Source organism: Mus musculus, chromosome 1, assembly GCF_000001635.26.
Source record: "Mus musculus strain C57BL/6J chromosome 1, GRCm38.p6 C57BL/6J".
In the NCBI taxonomy this organism is placed as follows: domain Eukaryota; kingdom Metazoa; phylum Chordata; class Mammalia; order Rodentia; family Muridae; genus Mus; species Mus musculus.
The window spans coordinates 97,935,457-97,957,237 of NC_000067.6; the positions used below are offsets into that span (position 1 = coordinate 97,935,457).

Here is a 21,781-nt window from a genome sequence, read left to right on the forward strand (position 1 = left end):
GAGAGAGAGAGAGAGAGAGAGAGAGAGAGAGAGAGAGAGAGGGAGAGAGAGAGAGAGAGAGAGAGAGAGAGAGAGAGAGAGAGAGAGAGATTTCCCCAGAAAGGAAAACATATGTGCAAATGTATCTTTAGAAAAACAGAAGTGCACTTGTGAAAAATACTAGCACCTATTAGCAACCCAATCCTCCTTTCCTCTCAAAACCAGCATGGAAGATACTACAATAAGCAAAAACCAATGCAGAACACACAAGTAAATTTCATGGTTGTATTAGCAATGGTTGATATTAAGCTTAGCCTCCCTTTCATGGATGGGATTTTTGTCCCTTTTTGTCCTCACTGAAAGTGCTACCTGTGATGTAGATATATGAAATATATCTGCATATTTTTCTAATTATATCTCAGAGTACAGTTCACTGCAAACTGAAATGAAAAAAAAATACCTCCAGCTTTAAAAAAAAGTTTATGTGTCTCCAGTGCATACAAAAATGCTAAGCTAATATCATGTGTGTCTTAGGGCACCTTTTGCCCACTTTTGTCTGGCTCCTAGACAAAATTAATGAAGCATCATTTGTCATTCAAAAGCATAGTAAGACATGAGTATTATTAAATGGAAACATTCTATATCCAATTGTGGCATGGGACTTGTGGAGATGGCAATTTAGCAAGCATGCTCTCTGCCAACCTAACCTGCAGTTTTCACAGCAAACCAGAAGCTTTTCAGTTACTGCACTGAAAATAAGAGCTCAAATGCCACCACTTATGAGGCTAACAAAGAGGATGACTGGAAGACAGACTTACTATAACCTGAGGATCTGTTTTCTCAAACAAAGAATACAGTGGACCAAGGAGATGGACGCTGCTTTGGAAGTAAAGAGTAAACTGAAAGTTACAACAGCTAATAATTCATAGAAACTCAAAATTTGTTAGCAAGAGAAGAGGGAAAAGGATGTGACAGTGACTTCACTGTGACATCTGTCAACCCATGAATCACCAGCGTCACTTCAGCTGATTTGGTTGGCTAGGTGTGTATCCACTTCCTCCCTCTCTGCTCACTGCTGAAGCTGCTTGCTCTAGAATAAAGGAGGACCAGTCTTTGCTCAAGAGTATATGAGTAACTTGGTCCCTTGCTAGAACCTCCAAAGAATCATTCAAGGTCCATTTTTTATTTTTATTTATGTGTGTCTGTGTAAATAGGACACACGTTTTCAATTGCCTACAAAGATCAGTAGTTACAGTCACAGGCGGTTGTAAACTGCCCCATTGTGGGAGCTGAGAATGGAACTCAGATCCTTGGAAAGAACAAGAAGTGTTCCTCACTGTTGACCCATTTCTCCAGCCTCCACTTTTGTGCTTAACGTACAATAAAAAAAAAAATGTAAGTGTGGAAATCTGTAAGTGGCTTTCCCTGGGATCTTGTATAACTTCATCTCGATAGATGATCTTTTGAGGGCTAGATAGATTTCCTACCATTGAATCAATGCTAGAATTTGGGTGTGACACTTGGGGATATGGGTGGAGGGGGGAGGGATGGGGAGAGAGAGAGAGAGAGAGAATGAATGAATGAATGAATGAATATGTATTCCATTTGGGAGTCAGTCACTCAGATTATATATGGAGCTGTGGGGTGGACAGAAGTTGGAACCTTGGAGAAGGTTCAGGACAAAAAAACAAAGAAAACCCTGAACTGTCAGGATTCCTTTAGAAAACATCAGTTGGATTGTTTTATATTAATGCTGTGAAGCTTCTGTGGAGAAACAAAGCAAAAAACTTTTTTTGGAGAAAAAGGTGAGCTATCAATAATTTTATAAAGGGATTCAGATGAGAGAGATTGTTCATGAAGGCAAAAGTAAGCCATGTCTTGCCTTTTGCAAGGAGAGAAAGAGTGAACATGCCTAGGTGTCTGCTTAGACACAAGGACTTTCTGCCATTCTTTGTAGTCAAGGGGAGACTCTCACCACCTATCTTGAAACCCATTTTGACACACTTTCTTATGTACCACTTATTTGTTTTACATCAAACCTTGACTAGCTAGAAGTTTGATTTTGCTTCTGAAATGAGAAAAATCCATCGTTAAGCAGTGGCAAAAGAAAATTCCACTGTTTCCACTCACAAAAATATTTATTCTAAAACAAATACCTCCTACCCCCCAAAAACTTATTCTTCTTAACTCATATCATCCTTCAGGAATTAAAAAAATGTAATTTAAATGCTAAAGAAATTATACTAAATGCTAAAGAAATTATACATGCAAGGTAAAACAAGATGTTAGCTATCTTTTTTCAAATCCTAATGAAAAAATATATCTATGTATTTTTTATAATTATATCTCAGAGCACAATTCATTGCAAACTGAAATGAAAAATACGTCCAGCTTTAAAAAAAAAAGTTGTACTTAAATGTAAATCTAAAGCAAACACTGGATGACTTACAATAACAGTGCTTAGAAATTCCATTTAAATGTGACCAGTAGGCGAAGAGAGTTTGACAGGTCGTTTCCTGGGCTAGTTTGATTCCTACTTCTTATAGAAATACTGAGGCTACAACCCTTGTGAACAGGATTAAAGTACACTGAACAGAAGCCATACACGTGAACTCAACAGAGCAAGAAACAAAATTTACAAAAATAAAACCATATCTTAAAAGAAATCGTTCCATTCCTTCTAATCCTCTGATGTCTTATCATTTACCAAAGAAAGAAAGGGATCCCAGGGAGAAGGAGTTGGGAGCTAATAACAAAAACACTCCCATGTGACTGTACTGTTCTGGCAGGCAGGATAAACAAAGCTGCCTAGGCGTGACAGCTTGCTCAGACCTCAGCCTTCCAAGAGTACAAAGAAGTGTTATAGCTCACCAGCTAGCACCTGCCATCAGTCCTCCAGGTGGGCAGAAAGATAGCAGTGGTTTTCTTGGAAAAGATGCTAACAGTTAAGATCACTTGATGCATATGTCCAGAGAAAATTGCATAGGTCAAGCCCCGGGAATTAAGCCCCTTTGAAGGAAGAAGACGAAGAAGCAGTCACTCAGACACATCAATGCAAGGCAAGAGGCGACAGTGAAAATATACAGGTTGGAGGACTCCCCAGTGGGTGATGCCACCCAAAATGAAAGGCAACAGTATGAGTAGGAAGAACATAAGAAGGAGGACAGACAAAGAGTTTGATTTCTGGAGCTCTAAGCAAAGTCTGTTCCAGGGGCATGGTGTTCTAGGGATCTGTGGCCTCCTTTAGCTAGCAGCAGACTACAATCAGGGCCATTGACATGTCTAAGGCTGTGACCCAGGAGACATTTTCATTGAACACTTGGTTCTCTCTCCATATTTCCTTTCCAAGTGGATTTGCAGGTCTTGGTCTACATGTCAAACTGGATATATCAAGTTCATGATGTGGAAAGACTGAAGAACGCACTCAGCCTAGTGGAGGAACCAGCGACCTGGAAGATATCAACGTGCATACAAAGAACCCTGTTACAAACAGAAATGGCTACCTCACCCTTTTTAGCTAAGCACAGGAATTGGAGGAAAAACACCAATTGAACACATGTGCACACATGGGGGCATGTGTGTGAGGACATGCATGTGCATGTGTGTAAAAATGGTGAGATACCTGTTCTTAAGTCTGTTCCTATTTTTTTGCAGTGGAATTATTCTGTATAAATAAATGGCTTCTTTAGTAGAGCATGGATATTACCAGATGCTGTCAAATAATTTTTTAATGGTACTGTTCAGCCTGTGTTATATTTGTTGTTAAAATAATGTCAGCTTGGGTTTTAGTCCAGCGGTAGAAGGCTTGCTTACCACAGATGATCCTAATTACAGCTACTCTTAAGTAGTGGAATATATTCTACTGTGACTGCACACTCCGGTTTTGGTTAACTACTCTTAGTAAATTTTAGATTTCCTTGATCTTTTAACTTTACTGATTAAAATAAGGTTTCTTTGAAGGTATAATTTCTAAAGATAAAATTGAGATTTTTTTCTACTTGCCCTATTAAACAATTCCTAAAACTCAATGCTATATTATATATATATATATTTTTTTCTGGATGAGGTGTAGCCAGCGAAAACATGGAGTGGCTTGTGACTAAGTCTGCATATATGATAAAGAACAGGAATAGTAGAGGTTGGTCAGCAGCCAAGGGCATTCTGCTAACTGAAAGATTGAGTTTGATCCCTAGAATGCATTTGGTTAAAGGAGAACTCCCAGAAGTTGTCCTCTGACCTCCAAATATGATGGCATCTGCCCCCTCAAAAAAAGTAAAAAAAATTAAAATGATTTACTATATTAATATCCTAGCGATTCAAGCCATACTCAACAGGGCTGGAAAAGTGTACCACTTAAGAAACTGAATAATACAAGATATCATTGGGAAAAAAAGCCCTCAGTTCTTAATATCACTCCCATAAGCATTTCTTCATATCTACAGAATAAAGATTATACTGGAAGATAGTAATGTTCTGAATTGTAATTTAAATGTGGGATAAACCTTAATGCTCATAATATTGCAATTGAGAAAAAAATACAACTGTAAAGATGCAAGCATTCTAGTCCATTGCCAGTGCGTGCGAAGCCTTAAGCGGACTCCATCATCTTCCAACAGCTGTCCCACAGCACAGGGCAATCCTGCACTAAAGGACCTTCTATTTGAGTTGTTAAAACAGTAGGCTTAATAGAGAGCTGTCAGTAACACTTCCTAATACTGACAATGATGTAAAAATTTATAATGAATATGTAACATAGGTTATGAGGGCTATCAGCTGCTATGGAGAATTAATGAAGAAACACTTTGAACATAAATTGCAAATGGAATAATTCTGAGGAATGAACAAAAAAAAATCAGTATAAAGAAGGAATTAAACTTCCAGATGACACACAGGCCTTTAAAACCTTTGCCTTTAATGGTAATAGGAGAAGGAACTAAAGAATCAATAAATAGATTTTATCATCCAAGCTGTAAGACGTAAGATGGTATAAGCATTATTAAGCTCTACTTTTGCATGTTATTCCTCTAGTGGTCCCAGACTCATTTCCTACAGAATGAAGCCTACATTCCTGTTCTAGCCTTTTAAGGCCATTCATAATGTTGGCTTATTTCTGACCTCAGATTTCAAGATAATTCACAACCTATACAACCTGTTCACTCTGTAAGACAACCCTTCCTCCCAGCACTACATCTGCCAACATTTGTTGGGCCACGCCCCTTGCCAGATACACATTCGTTCTCATAAAGATGCTAAAAGTGAGAACCGTCTTCTTCACAAACAGGTGCATCTTGAAGAGAGCAGTGGGTTAACTCACCTCTCATCATGTGGCTAGAACATGGTGAGGCTGGCCTTTGAAGACAGGGGTCTAGTGGGAACTTACTTTTAACTGCTCCAATACTGTTGCCCATAGTTGGGCTCAGCGTGTTCCTGGGTGCTCATTCTGAGCGACCCCTGGAATATTCTTCACCCCTGGATATATGAAAATAGTTCAAGTTCCCAGGTCCTGATCAACACTTGCCTACTTTCCTCTAGGGAATTTCCCTGAGTAGACCATACTATTGTATGTAATTAAAGAGATCCCTGCTCTGGTAGGATGATCTCAGAAGACTATATAATCTATATTGGAAAAAATTATAGTAAGCAAGGAAGAGATACCCAGTCACATATTTGGAATCAGGAAGGTCATAATGACACATGGGGTGCGCACTCTCTCTCTCTCTCTCTCTCTCTCTCTCTCTCACCTTTTTGTTTACTGGTGTCAAGGCCACAAAATTTGTATTTGTACCTTGCGAAACCTTGGCCTTCCCTGACACAGTAGTATCTGTTATTAAAATCAGAGTATTTCTATAGTTTTCACCTCAGTGTAAATGTTGCTTAAGAACAGTCCCATCTAGAAATATTCTAACTGAGCAATTCCGTACTAGAAGTGCCTTGATAATCACTGCGAAGGCCCAAGACAAAGAGAAACGACAGATCATTAGATTAATTTCATTCATTTCCAAATTCAGCTATATTTGTACAGCATGATCTGATGGGTAGGGAGCTGCCATCATTCACTGAGGAAAAGACACATTTATTTACTGGTCACTGATGTGCGCGAAAGCAAGAGGATGAAGATGACAGTCAAATTTCTTGGCTGAGTGAGCCGCTGTCACAGCCAATTCCTCTGAGTGTCTGTAAAACACCTTTTAGACAGCGCCTCAGTTCAGTGGTCAAATGCAGATTTTATTTTACCTTCGACCAGGCAAGTCTCTGAATTCTTGTTATAAACAAAGGCAATGTTTTAGGAACATTTTGTTCAAAATATAAAATTCCATGTCCTCATTAGGATGAATACCCACTTTAATTCAAATGTATTATTTCAGTATGAGTCTACAAATACATTATAGATATTATACATGCACATGCAAGCATGATATATGTATGTACATTAATTTCATGATGAGGTCATAGCATTTCTCAATAAGTAAGTGTATTGTTTTAAATGAGTCAAATAAGTCGCGTAAACACGATACTGAGAATTATCCACTTTTGTATGGTATTTGCATATGCATTTGTGTGTACTATGTGTGTACAGATACATGGAGAGAGAATATTATCCTCAGGAGCCATGCATTTAAGAAAAGAAAGAACAAATAGAGCTGCCATAATCCATCTTTTTAAAATGAAAAAGAAAACAAAAAAGTCCAACCTAATCTAATCAAATCTTAGTTTTATCAATCTTAGTCTTAATCAAACCTAGTCTTATCAAATCATAGTTATTGGAAAAGATAAATTCTGAGAATCTGGAACAAGCCACAAAAAGTACAGAGATCATCTCTCATTGGGCTCCCTTGGAATGGTAAGCTCTAGTCAGCACACAACCATAGCATCTCTGAGACACATAATGGGACTCTGAGAAGCATAATGTAGTCACCTGTCTAACATGCAATGTTGGCACCACGGCCCTACCCTTACTTAGGCCGTTGCAGAAATGTCCAGTTGGTGCTAGCAGTTGGTTTTCAATTTTATACTTGGAATGTGCCTACTACTAATGTTGGTGACAGGCTACCAATGTGACAGTTCATCAGAAGACTCATACTGATAGAAACCCTCTCTCCAACAGGTAAGAAATTCTGTGCCATGCAAGTGATCCTTCTGGCAATAAAAAAAAGGGAAGAAACTAACCAGTCCCCCCCCCCCAAGCTCGTATCTCTAGCTGAATATGTAGCAGAAGATGGCCTAGTTGGCCATCACTGGGAAGAGAAGCCCCTTGGTATTGCAAACTTTATATGCCCCAGTACAGGGGAATGCCAGGGCTAAGAAGCAGGAGTAGGTGGGTAGGGGAGCATGGCAAGGGGAGGGTATAGGGAACTTTGGGATAGCATTTGAAATGTAGATAAAGAAAATATCTAATAAAAAAAAGGAAGAAACCCTAAACAGTGTTTGGATCACAGAAGACTGTGTGAGAACCTCAGAGCTCGAAGCACTTTAGTCTTAGAAAAGAGATTCTGTGAAAATAAAGAAATGTTAGTGTACTGGTTCTAACACAGAGTGTGATGTGTCCCCCAGGAGCATTCAGTTGTTTGGCCCAGTATATTTACTCGGACTTCACATTCAAATTAGCTGAAAATAAACACATTAATCCAACAACAGCAGTGGCACATTCCAAGGGTGTAGTTACAGTCCTTAGAGAGGCCAGACCTGAAACACTCTGCCAAACTCCAGAAACCAACTAGTAATGGTTAATGTGAAATCCCTAATACTGCCGTACCCTGTGACAACTGTATTTACACAGGTGTGCCTTGTGGCCTTCTCCATAAGCAAGTTTGAAACTGGGGGGGGGGGGGGGAGGGGGAGGAAAACTACCCCTGAACATAAACAGAGAAAGTTATAATACTGGTAAAGCTATATATATATGTGTGTGTGTGTGTGTGTGTGTGTGTGTGTGTGTGTGTGTGTGTGTGAATATTATTCTCTGCTAGGCTGCCAAACCCATGGATATGAATGGATATATTTTAAGTTACATTTGGGGTTATTCCAATAACTATAATTAGGAATGTAAGTTGTTTTTCTATTTTTAAAGTTACTCATTTTAGACTTGGAGAGCACTGACTCTCCTAAGTTTGTTCTCAGTAATGTCCAACTACTACACCCACAACCCTCCAGGCGGCGTTCAGCCTGTCGTGGCGTGACTCTGACTCTCAGGGATCAACTACTGAGCAGTTCTGGACAGAGTGCTGTTACAGGGTGTGTTTTGTCATCATTATTGCAGGCAGAGTGTGGAGAAAAAAAACACTCCATGCAAATTGTTCTGGCTTTGCAGGTCTATAATGGACATTCCTGCAGGAAGCACCTCATGAAAATTCATTCTCAGGCTGCCCCATGGCTATGGTGTGCACATTTTACTAGTCACATAATAGCCATTTCAGGCAGCCCACTTGAAAATTAGTTGCACGGGACCAAAGTACAGCTCTCATTACAGTTAACTTCCCAATATCAACATTTTAAGCCAGAAAAGAAAAGCAGAAAACAAACAAACAAACAAACAAAAAGAAAAAAAAGAAAAAAAGAAAAAAAAAAGAACAGCAATAATTTGTCAATCCCGTTCCTTCCCTAAACATTAAAAGTCTGTCATCAGGGATGCTTAAATTAAAACAATCTAGACAAAAACAGATGGTGCCTTGTCACTTCTCCTAGCTGATTGAGAGATACATCTGGGAAGGACCTGTCATTTCAAAGTCTTTTTAGCCTACAATATAAGAGAGTGGGTTTTCTTTCTCTCTTTCTCCTGTCCTCTCTTCCTCTCTCCTTTCTTTTTTATCCACCTATACTTCCTAATGTTGGTTCTAAGTATAGTCTATTTATTACACAAACTATCAGGTAAACAGTTTCATTGAATGCAGAGGAATTAAGAATCCAGATACAGACAGAAAGCCAATACTGTACAAATGGGACCACAGAGCCCTGGCAACCACTGGCATCCACACATAACGCCTTAACTACCACTCCTCATGAATCTCTCCAGATACAGTTTGTAATCACGTCTCCAGTGGCTGCCTGTAGTTTCCTTTCCCATTAGGCATGATAAATGCATTTTGGAAATTGACAGTAGAAGATTAATACACTCATAAGCATCAAAGAGAGCCTTTTACCGATCTCAAATATCTGTTCACCCATCCCCCATGATCCAAAGAGTACTTACTCACGAAGGCTTCCTCATCCACAGGCAGACGCATGGACATGCAGAAGTACGTGTCAGACTGTTAAAAGAGAAATATAAGGTTCGTGGTAAATGACTAAGAACCAGAACGAAATGACCACTCCTAAGTACTTGGCCTCCAGGACCGTAAAAATATTCCGATGAGGACAGAATGCCTACTGAGGGCCGGCCAACACCTGAGCAGAAGAGCTAAGTGTGGATAACTTACATACACTAAATATTTTTCCTATGGTGCTTTTATAAACAATTTTGAAACTTGTTTACAAGGGTCATCATCATGGACGATCAATCTAGCAAGGTCACATTTAAAAGGCAACACTTAAATGTGAAAAATGCATCTGATTTTAAATGAGTAAGAGGAAGTTATAATCTTAGTGTAGATATTTTAATTACCACAAGAAGTTGGTTTTGAGATAATATTGCATATAGTTACTCTCATTTTAAATTTTCATGGAATTCTTTGAAGAAATCAACATCATCTCAAATCATTCTTTCCAAGTTATTGTTCCCTTATCTAAACTGACACTCTTGTTGCTTCAATATCACACACACTGACATTACAGTCTTTAAGCAGGGGTACTGGTGTGCGATTGTACTGGATGTATAATCCATCTGCTCAGGAAATGAGCCAGGAGGATCACTTGAGTCCAGAGTTCAAGGCCAGTCTGCACATTACAGCAAGACTCTTTTTTCCAAACAATAAATGAAAATAGAGAAACGGAACAAGGAAAGTTGAGCAATAAAAGCTTCACCTTAAGGAGAACATGTTTCTGAAGAAGACCTAAATGGGATCTGTATGCAGCAAAGTGTGCACTTCGGTTGATAATACAAAGGTAAGCTGCGCCCAGTTAATAATTCATACTTCATACATTACTGTTGCAAAGTGCTAGAATCAACAGAGCCCGGCAATGTGGATACAGATCATCTGAGTGCCTCTAAATGTACAGTAAGCAGCAAAAAGCATGCATGTGACCTATTTTTTACCTCTGTCTCAGAAAACAAAAACGTTGGCATACACAAAACAAGTATGGTAAAAATTGAAAAATTGCAAAAATATGATTCAGTCACCAATGCTACTTTTGTTTATGATATTTTTTTTTCAGTTGAGAGAACTTTAATCTCTTAAAGTCTCTTTTAGAAAGTGGATGGTAACCTTCAGTAGGGATGGGGCCTCCCACCCATCTTAAAATTTTTAATCCTGAAATGTTCCTGTCCAAAGGAAAGACAGGGACAAAAAAATTGAACAGAGACTGAAGGACAGGCCATCCAGAGATGGTCCCACCTAGGGATCCATCCCATCTGCAGACACCAAACCCAGATACTATTGCTGATGCCAAAAAGCCCTTGCTGACAAGAGCCTGGTATGGCTGCCCCCTGAGAGGCTCTGCCAGATGTTGACTGATACAGATGCAGACTCACACAGCCAGTCATCGAGCTGAGCCTGGGACCCAAATGCAAGAGCTAGGGGAAGGACTGAAGGGGATCGCAACCCCATAGAAAGAAAAATATCAACTCACTGGACCAACCAGAGCTCCTAGGAACTAGACCTATAACCAAGGAGCATACACGGAGGGACCCATAGCTCTAGCTGCATGTATAGCAGAGGATGGCCTTGTCTGGCATCGATGGCAGGGGAGGCTCTTGGTCTTGTGGAGGTTTGATGCACCAGCATAGGGGAATGCTAGAGCAGTGAGGCAGGAGTGCATGAGTGGGTGGAGGAGCACCCTAATAGAAGCAGGGGGGAGGAGGGAGAGGTGGTATGGGATGGGGGTTTGTGGAGGGGTAACTGGGAAGGGGGATATCAACTGAAATATAAAGGAATTAAAGAGAGAGAGAGAGAGAGAAGAGAAGAGAAGAGAAGAGAAGAGAAGAGAAGAGAAGAGAAAGAGAAATGGGTAGTGAAATGTTACAGCATACACAAGGAGGGAAAAGCTCAAAAGGCTGGAACAATGAGCTTTGTGTATGGAACCCAAGAGATACGCACACAAAACAGTGTCTAAGCACTTTCCAACCATGATTAAAATTATTCATAACTGGTTTGTAATTTTATAAAACTGATGTTATAAAACACAAGTATTCTAAATTTAGTAATCTCAACATCCTTTTTTTATGTGAACATCATGAGCTATAAGAAATTTAGAGCCTATATATTTGTGACTCGTATTATCCCTACTGCTATTTCTAGAATTATGCTTATTGTGTGTCAAGCATCAACTTAGTGTTTCCCATCTACTGTGCTAGTTAAAGCAATCCAATATGGTAGACAGACATGCTCCCTCCACTTTAAGCTCAGGAAGAAAGTAATGAACATGTTCTGAGACTGTACTATGGGCTACTCGTTTTCAAAAAATTGGCTCCTTTCAAATCTCAAAACACGCTGCTATAACATGGGTACTATTTTTATCCCTACTTTACAGATGGGAAAACTTAGGCAATCCACAGTTTAGATGTTCTACAGACAAAACTGTCCCCTTGATCAAATTCTAGTCATGCTCTTTGGGGTTCTCAACCAGGTACCACCTTCGCCTTCAAAGACTTCAGCTTCTCAGTTCAAACCATTTTTTTCTGCCCCTTCCACATAAATATGTACAAGAGACTTGGCTGAACACACAAGAGACTTGTGAAACACACGTTTCACAGCTAAGTGCTGCACCTTTATCAGGACTCCAGCATCTCTTAAGAGGACTGCTTCATTCTACTAACAAAAATGACTCTCGGTGCCAGCCTGAAATTCACACCTAGGGCTAGGTCCCTGGATACCTATGAAGCCAGGCATACTGCAAAGCAATTCTACTTCCTTCCTCTGCCTCTTAAGATGTAAATCTATTGGGGACCCCATGGGGGAGTTAGAGAAAGGATTGAAGGAGCTGAAAAGGTTTGTAACCCCATAGAAAGAACAACAATATCAACCAACCAGAGCTCCCAGGGCCTAAACCACCAACCAAGGAATACACATGAAGGGACCCATGGCTCCAGCCACATATATAGCAGGGGATGGCCTTGTTGGGCATCAGTGGGAGGAGAGGCCATTGGCCCTGTGAAGGCTTGATGTCCCAGTGTAGGGGAATGCGAGGGTGGGGAGGCAGGCCTGGGTGGGTGGGGGCACAGCCTCATAGAAGCAGGAAGAGGAGGGATGGGATAGGGGCCTTCTTGGGGGGGGGGATTGGGAAAGTGAATAACATTTGAAATTTAAATAAATAAAATATCCAATTAAAAAAAAAAGATGTGAATCTATTCTCTCAAACCGTCTTCTCTCATTGTAGGAGTACTGTGCAGGCCCTGCCGCCCCGCTCTGGCCCTCACTAAGGCAGCCTGCCACAGGTACAGTGTGCTTATTTCTCCTCCCAGTCATGCCCATTAATAAACCCAGATAGCCTATGCACAGAGGGGAAACCTTTCCATGGCTCTCAGCATACCCCAAACGTAAAAGGTTGCCTCCCTTTTGTTCCTTTAAAGTTCATTTTGTTTCAGTGGATACGCTTTCCTAAGCATGGAGTCATGACAATAAAAATCTGTCCTCCTCACATTAACTCATCCCAGGCCTTGGAAAGCCACAAGAACAGCAACTTGCTTAACACATCACAGATGATCCAAAGCAATGTGACCCATAATGACTTCAAAGCAAATGAAGCAACAAACGTGCATTAAAGTAGTTAAGCATATATTTATAACAAACCCCCAAGAGATTAGAATAAATGCAAATGAAATCAAAGTTCTTTATATTGAAAAAAAAACATGTTGGTTTTACTCTTTGGTTATAATCCAGTTCAAGTCCTTCTGGAATAACGATGTTATTGAGTTAAATGGATATATCAAATTGGGCAGCCCGATTCTCTTGATATAAAGCTAAAGCAAAAACAAAATACATGGTGATTATGTACGCCAATGCATAAAATATAGAAAACTGCTCTTAATATCTGATCCGTGCTGTGTTCATTGCTCTTATCAGCTACTCAACTTAAAAATCAGAAAAACGGGAACATCTTTGTCTCATGAATTTACATTCTTTTTTTTTTTTTTTTTATTAACCCTTTCCAAACTTTATTCCCAGGCTTCTTCAGCTTTATTTGCCGCAAAGAATGAATTAGGTATAGCGAAAACTGAAAAGAGCTGCAGTGTCCGGGGGCTTGGGCTTAAAAATATTAGAGATCTAGATTTTATCAGATCCATAATAAACAAAAAAATTTTAAAAAGCAGTCATGATATAAAATAGCAGCTCCTGTAATTTCTGCAAGTATCACCTTCTTCAGAAGTTGCTTCAATTCAGTTTGCCTCATTCTTAGAAGCCTCATCAAAATTCTCCACAAGATCTGGAACTTCATCATCATCATCCTCTCCAGTAGCAAGGGGTGCTTTTCCATCCACAGATTGTTTGGGCAGAGCTTCAGCCAGTCTCCTTAAACTAGTCAGGCTGTCTGCACCGAGCTGGTTGAGGATGCTGGGAAGCATTTCTGTCAGCTGCTTTGTCTCAGCGTGGCCCGTAATGGTGAAGGTGTTTGCTGCCAGGGATGCCTGAACTTTAGGGTTGTTAAAATGGATCACTGTTCCTTGGTTTGTAAACATGTTCACCTCTTCAATACCAGAGATGTTGTTCACCCCTAACTTCTTTAAGGAGAACTGCAGTTTCTTATCGTCTGCTGTGGCCGTTCTGTGAACCACCTTCTTCTTCCTACGAGCAGTTCCTTTCCCACCAATGCGCACTTGTGCCTGCAGTTTGGCGAGTTTCTCCTGGTTCATGATCGTTTCTTTCATCTTGTCGGAGTGGAAATGGCGCCGCGCGGGGAACTAAGGTTCACGCTCAGGGGGTCTCGGGCAGACCAGCTGAGAGAAGGCGCACACACGCGGGGACGCAAGATGGCAGCTAGCCATGAATTTACATTCTTAAGATTATAATTTCTTTAACAATTGAAATGTTATTTCCACTGTTTATTTCCCAGGATGCAAAGAATGTAAAGACAGGAAAGGAAATAAAAGTATGGAGGAGAGAAGGAGAGAAAGGAAGAGAAAAATGAAGTGGGCAGGAGGCAAGTATCTTACTCAGTTATTTTGGGGGAGAACTTCTATAACAGATCCAGTGTCGGTTTTGACATGAAACATCATAGTCCTACACATGTTCTTACTTATGCCCCATTTTTGAGATAAAGAATAATTTCTGCATGGAGAAAAGACTATATGTCTTTTCCCTAAAATAGAGCACATGTAAGCACAGCATAGCAAATCAATAGTTCACCTTTAGCTGGAAGATTTGAAAAGCACATAGTTCAAGTAAGTGGGCAGGGGGAGAGGTCTGTAAAAGGAACAGGTCAGTTTGTTGTGGAATATGTGCTACTACGGCATGGCACTTAGCATTAAGGTAAGAGTCCAAAATCTATGATGTGAAGTACGCACCGCTTTCAGGGTGCAATTGGAGAGCTAAATGATAAAGGATGATTCGTGGACATTTTTGGTGGTCTTGAGGTCAGCAGAATGTGAGTACACACATTCTTTACAACGCTACTTCATTTCACTCTCATATGTGCACTATAAGTAGACTTAAGAAACAGTACAGCTCTTTATTTTTTTTAACAGAAAGATTACTGAGTTGATCCACTTAAGGCTACCCAGGTAGTTAGTGTCAAAATAGGTTTTAAAACCTTCTTTTTTTTTATGCCTGTAAGACCATCACAGAGAGTGAGGTATAGTTCTTGTTATTTTTGTGGTACTAAATTTTAATCTACTTAAATTTATGATTGTGACTCTCCCTTAAACATCTCATGACCCTGCTTTTTATAAAGACTAAGTTCTATATTTAAAATTAAATTTCTTCATACATAACTGAATAGTGTTTTTGGTTTTCCCCTCTGAGTTGCAATTTATTGGATAACTGGTTGGAGAATGGTATTTGTCAAGCTCTTACATCATGTTGGTGATTATAAATTTTTAAATTAAAACACATTAATTTTGCAATAGGTAACCAATAACATATGTACCTTAAGCTGAAGTCCCACATTGTAATAACTAGTTCATCTAAATGTTAGCACTATAACTACATGTCTGTAGTTACTAACTGTAAAGAATGAGTAACCAAGCAACCTTTTATGAAACTGCACACCTGCTGAAGGCAGTGATGTCACAAAAGAGGGCTGAACATTGTTAAATAAAGAGAGCGAGTACAGAGAGGTGTGGTGGCCCACAGGTACAATCCCGGCACTCACGAAGGTGGAGACAGGAGGATTGTCAAAAGTATGAGGCCATTCTGAGACTCAGTCTCAGTGATTTCTGGGATAGCCAGAATGATTAGCATAAAAAGATCATTTCTCACAATATATAAATAAATGATCAAATCATTACATCACTGATATGGCCAACAAAACCAATTATGCTTCTTAAATGAGGAACACTAGTGATTTTAAAATATCTTGGCACTACAACCTTTGCTGTTCAACAATATTGGAAGGGGCTCATTGTCAATCCAGACAACCTGAGTTCAATCCCCAGGACCCACTTAGTGGAAGGAGAGAGGTGACTACCAAATGCTGTCCCTGGATTTCATAAGTTCATCCTGATACACACATACTTACACACAAGCAAATAGACACATGTACACGAATACACAAAGGTTAAAAAGAAGAGTAAGTAATGGACTCTTAAAAGAGAGAATATTTATTGAGCCTATTTTTTAATTTGAGAAGTTTCCAGTTTCACTGTTTACCATGGTAACAACCATCGGCTAGGTTAGTGACAGAATTCTTTTCTTTTTTTTTTTTTAATTAGGTATTTTCCTCGTTTACATTTTCAATGCTATCCCAAAGGTTCCCCATACCCACCCCCCCAATCCCCTACCCTCCCACTCCCCCTTTTTGGCCCTGGCCTTACCCTGTACTGGGGCATATACAGTTTGCAAGTCCAATGGGCCTCTCTTTCCAGTGATGGCCGACTAGGCCATCTTTTGATACATATGCAGCTAGAGACAAGAGCTCCGGGGTACTGGTTAGTTCATAATGTTGTTCCACCTATAGGGTTGCAGATCCCTTTAGCTCCTTGGGTACTTTCTCTAGCTCCTCCATTGGGGGCCATGTGACCCATCCAATAGCTGACTGTGATCATCCACTTCTGTGTTTGCTAGGCCCCGGCATAGTCTCACAAGAGACAGCTATATCTGGGTCCTTTCAGCAAAATCTTGCTAGTGTATGCAATGGTGTCAGCATTTGGAAGCTGATTATGGGATGGATCCCTGCATATGGCAATCACTAGATGGTCCATCCTTTCGTCACAGCTCCAAATTTTGTCTCTGTAACTCCTTCCATGGGTGTTTTGTTCCCATTTCTAAGAAAGGGTAAAGTGTCCACACTTTGGTCTTCATTCTTCTAGAGTTTCATGCGTTTGGCAAGTTGTATCTTATATCTTGGGTATCCTAAGTTTCTGGGCTAATATCCACTTATCAGTGAGTACATATTGTGCGAGTTCCTTTGTGATTGGGTTACCTCACTCAGGATGATACCCTCCAGGTCCATCCATTTGCCTAGGAATTTCATAAATTCATTTTTTTAATAGCTGAGTAGTACTCCATTGTGTAAATGTACCACATTTTCTGATGGAGGTGAACCTAAGGAACCAGAGCAACTTCTTTGCAGAAAGAAAAAAAAAGATCATCTGGGCTGATAGAATAAAACTCATATCCAGTTTTCTAAAGCATTCTTCTTTACAATGTGGAAAAGGAATCCGGGTGAGGTAGTGCATGCCTTTCATCCCAGCTGTGAAGACATTGAGACATGCGGATCACTGAGGTCAAGGCCAGCCTGGTCTACATAGCAAGTCCCAGACCAGCAAAGGTTATATAGTGAGACTTTGATTCAAAATGCAACCAACATGAACAGCAGAAAGAGCAATTAAGTGTTATTTTCAGATGTGTCCAATACTGAAGAAATATTATCAGTCTTAAAACACAACTTCAATCACTTATCTGATTAATGGAAGCCATAAGGAAATCAAAGACATCTAAAAACTTAAGAGCCGGGTGTGGTGGCACACGCCTTTAATCCCAGCACTCGGCAGAAGCAGGTGGATTTCTGAGTTCGAGGACAGCCTGGTGTACAAAGTGAGTTCCAGGACAGCCAGGGCTATACAGAGAAACCCTGTCTCAAAAAACAAAAAACAAAACAAAACAAACAAACAAACAAAAAAAAAAACCAAAAAACAAAAACCAAAAAAGCTTAAGAAGAAGCTTGCTCCAAGTCCCCTGAATTCCTAATAGCACCTGTAAATATTTCATAGCGGCTCGATGATAGAAAGCAGTGAGCTGGTGCAGACCCACAGCTATTCAGTGCTCACAACTGTGTTTCTGAAAAGTTAAGTCATTTCAACACATATTTATAACTCAGTTCAATGCTTCTCCCTAAGACCAGCGGAAGACAGCAACAGAGGACCTCACTGTTCACTGTAAGCACACAGTCCTGGGGAGGAGGCCTCTACAATCCAGTCCCACCACTCACAACCTTCCCCACATCGTCGTCATCGTGATTGCTTGTGTTCACACCATGGAAAGAACACTGTACCAGAGCTTAGTGCCAGGGGACTTTCTGCAAAGTCCTGCAGATTCCAACTGCTAGCATAAGGCTCAGATGTACAAAAGGGAGAAATAAGAGGACCCTACACAGCCACAATTTCCAGTACTATCTGTTGGTATATCAGCCATCTCAGAGTCAAGAGAGATATGACGATGTTGATGCCTCTTTACTGAGGCAATTGGGAACTATATTTAAAAAGTATTTTTTTTTTCTGAAAAAGAAAATGGTATGCTAGAAATACAGAGTGGGTACCTTGCTGCTTAGGATCTCCTGTCAGATTTGATTACTAAGTATTTTTAACCATGGGGACTTATAAAGATAGTGGCCATCTTAAAATAACAAATAATAGTCTTTGTTTTTATTTTGTCTTTTCAAAGAACTGAGATACAATAGTTTCTGTGGAGAGGGAGGCTAATAAAGCCAACTGCTTATTTAAATTATTATGGGACAAACAAAACCAGCTGTATACTATTACATGTAGAAGCTGTTGACATAAAACCAGTAATTTTTGTTTTGGGAAACCAAAGGTACCATTCACATTCTAGTGTTGAATGCTGTGATTTGATCCTGATTGGATAATATCATTTTATTGTGCAGGCAGAAAGAATTCCCCTGGCTGAATTTATTGAGAAGACTCGAGAATGCAGTGACCAAAATGGGTTTCCAGATAGATAATATGGCTCAATTTTCTGGCTTTGCAATAGGCCAGTTTCCAGAAAAAAATATTCTGTTACATATAGCATAGTTTCTGGTAACTTACTATAGTTAACTGCCGTTAAATAACCACAACTGTCAAAATAATGAGACAGTGAAGGAAGGTGGTGTATAAATTGCTTAATGGTGTGTGTGCATGTGTGTATGTGTGTGTGTACGTACTGAATTATCATGATGTAGACCATAAAACAAACAATGAAAATAATGCCCAGCAAAAGTATAATCAACTCATAACAAACATTCTCTGTGCCTCAGAGTAAGTAGTAACTCAGAAAGTAGGTCATAGTCCACTTACCAACTCCTGGTCAAACACACAAAAGCCACCCAAAATCATGAAGGGTCCACAAAGCTCACACTTACTCTCATGTAAATAACTTATTCTATACAGAGACCCCGAGAACCCCAAGATGGCTGAGGTTTCTGTTAGTGCAATAAAGGAAAAGAACTAAAGGAGATCAGGGAGCTCTGAACAAAAAAAATATTATTACAGAAAGAAAATTGTTGTGATAAGTTTTCAATATTTTTAATTTGTCTGGGCTGATTTATTTTACACTTAAATGAATTAAGGAATATTGGGAGAGATGGAAAAGCCTATTTGTATATGTGGTTGTAGGGGTCATCTCCATTATTTTGAGTGATCTAGATATATACAACGTGGTAGAGCATAAGTCAATCAGGGATCCAGAAAGAACAAAAGAAAGGATAAATTAATGTCTGTTTCTCTCCTGCTCAGAGCTGGGATGTAATGTCTCACACTTGGCTGTCAGAATCCCAGACTCCCTGGCCTCTAGACTGTAGGATATATAGAAGTTGCTCTCAGATTCTAGAACATTTGGTCTGGACTGAGCCATACAGGGCTTCCATCTTGCAATAAGCTTTCTTAGTCTTGATAATGATGGGACCCAAGAAGCCATTATATCCTCACTCTATCTCAATCTATAGCATCTATACCAATGTGAATTTGAGTGATTGCTATCAGTTCAGTATCTCTAGAGAACTTTGACCAACATATATAACTCCAATAGGTAACCGAATAAAGTTGCTGTTTCTTAAAGTGACTTGAATATACTGACTGGAATATACTGGATAGCTTATTTGTTAAAATGCTTGCTGTATAAATATGAAGATCCAAGTTTAGATCTTCAGCACCTACGAATATACATGTGTGGTGGCATATGTCTATAACCCCAGTAGTAGGGCTGAATAGTAGGATCTCTGGAGCATGCGAGGTAGTCATTCAGTCATACTGGCAAACCTTACTTTTAGTGAGAGGCTCTGCTTCCTAAACCAGGGAGAGTGACTGGCTAAAGCCTCTACACACCCACATATACACCAAATACCAATGATCATCAAACATCAGCATGTAGAATGCCGGGCAAGCAGTGGGAGCTCTAAAATTACTTGTTGAACTCTCAAAATTTAATCTTCGTTGGTGTCAATACACTCACAGTTTAAGAAAGGCAGAGCTGAAATTTGTACCATAGATGCCCCTTATTAGGGTTTTCTACAGGATCAAGTTTCAGTAGATTTTATCCTCATGTTGCTCCATTCTGGAATCCCATCTTTATTTTTGGACTATAATCACACTGTGGCTGATGCTAAGAGTTTCTCAGTGCCAAGTAGCTCAATGGAAGTGACTTTCCTGGCAAGAGCAAGGGAATCACAAACTTGAATGAGCCGATGGTGGGAAAAGGTATTTTAGTGAAGGAAAACGCTACTCAGAACCTTTCCACAGGTTCATACTTTTCATTGGATCAGGGTATAATTAACTATTTTTGGTACAATAAGGTTTCATATAAAAATTGAAATAGGATCTCTGGATGGGTGTTTTTTATGTGACAGAGACTCTGCTGGCTTGTACACCTGACACTTTCGCCACCTGACACTAGTGGCTTCTTGTCATTAAGTTTCTCTGAAATGTATAGACAGTTACAGTTCTGAACTTAGTATTCGCTAGTTACATCCTTTTTTCTATCATGTATGCATGAATTCTCATATAGGGGCACAAATGCACACACACACACACACACACACACACACACACACACACACACACCAAACCTGGAAGTCAAATGTACTTGTTCAGTCTACCTGGAAGATCTCTGCCCAGTCATCTGCATTCTAAACAGTATTACATCTTCATCTTCAAATGATTTATGAATGATCTGGTCCTGTTGTAATATATCTATCTTGTCACAGTCACGTCTTTAATGCTTGTTTATTGTTAAGTCTCCATTCCCACCACAGGGAAATTTATCTTTTTAGCAAAATAATTACTTAATTAAATGACAAATTTGAACAGCTGAGCCAATCCCAAGAAGCAGATACAGGAACGTATAAGGCTCATCTGCCCTGCATAGTTTACAGACTACCGTGCGACAGATGATAATCACACACGCAGATACTACATTTTTGTTTTACGTGCCATATAGGAAATGTACATGAGCCACAAGAGAGAGTACTTCTGAGGAAATTGTCCAGTGTAGCAGAGTTGCCAATGGTTTAGCATCGGAAAATATTTTACCAAAGGCTGAATAACTGGAGAGAATTTGGCGTAACTGCAGAAGTAGATGCCAGAGCGTAAGGCAGAGCAGAATGTTTTTAGTTGAACTGGAAAAGCAGATGTGGCTTCCATAGGCCTTGTCGTTACTGCCATGGGCTTGAGTTATTTTGTTTCCCTGCACAGTAGCAGTAAATCACTGAAATCTCTCATAGAAATTGATGTGGGTGGAAGGATTAGATGAATCTTGTAAAGAGATCTTTAGGTGTTCAGAGACATGATGGTAACAGCTTGAATCTAGGAGATGACGATCAAACAGGCAAGAAGAGGATGTGTTTTGGAGATGGTTAAAAGTAAGAGATAACTTGGGTGTGTGCTTGAGTAGAAATGAGAAACACAGACAAGGATGGCCTGTGTCCTAGTTAACCTCTGCTGTCAGTTTTACAGCTGAGAGAGGATTCCCACGGATGAACTGACCAGATCACCCTGTCTTCCAGGCATGTCTGTGGGATGCGGTCTTGATTGTAAAAACATTGACACAGTAAGGCCTGGCACCCGTGATCATCCCCATTTCCTGTGTAGATGTCCTGAGCTATCCTCAATGCTAGCAAAGCATGAAGCTACAAGGGACCCATCCAGCAGTGTTTTCTACAATTTTTGCTTCAGGTTCCTATTGAAATTCTGACCCTGGCTTCCCTCAGTGATGGACTGTGACTTGAAACTATAGGCCAAATAACCTTCCCCACTTAAGTTGTTTGTGGGTTTTTTTTGTTGTTGTTGTTGTTTGTTTTTTGTTTTTTGTTTTTATTTTGCTTAGAGTGCGTTATCACAACCACAGAA

At 39.9% G+C, this 21,781-nt stretch overlaps 1 protein-coding gene and 1 pseudogene across 20 annotated transcripts in view; both read right to left on the reverse strand.

Annotated features, from left to right (window-relative positions):
- Pam (peptidylglycine alpha-amidating monooxygenase) overlaps positions 1–21,781 on the reverse strand; it is a 274,763-nt gene that overhangs the window by 114,366 nt on the left and 138,616 nt on the right. For all 20 annotated transcript variants that reach the window (XM_030252190.1, XM_030252187.1, XM_030252186.1 and 17 more), the window contains one exon: positions 9,164–9,221. In XM_030252190.1, the coding sequence (XP_030108050.1) occupies positions 9,164–9,221 (58 nt within the window). The remainder of the gene's footprint in view (positions 1–9,163; positions 9,222–21,781) is intronic.
- Positions 13,201–14,046, reverse strand: Gm3531 (predicted pseudogene 3531; annotated as a pseudogene).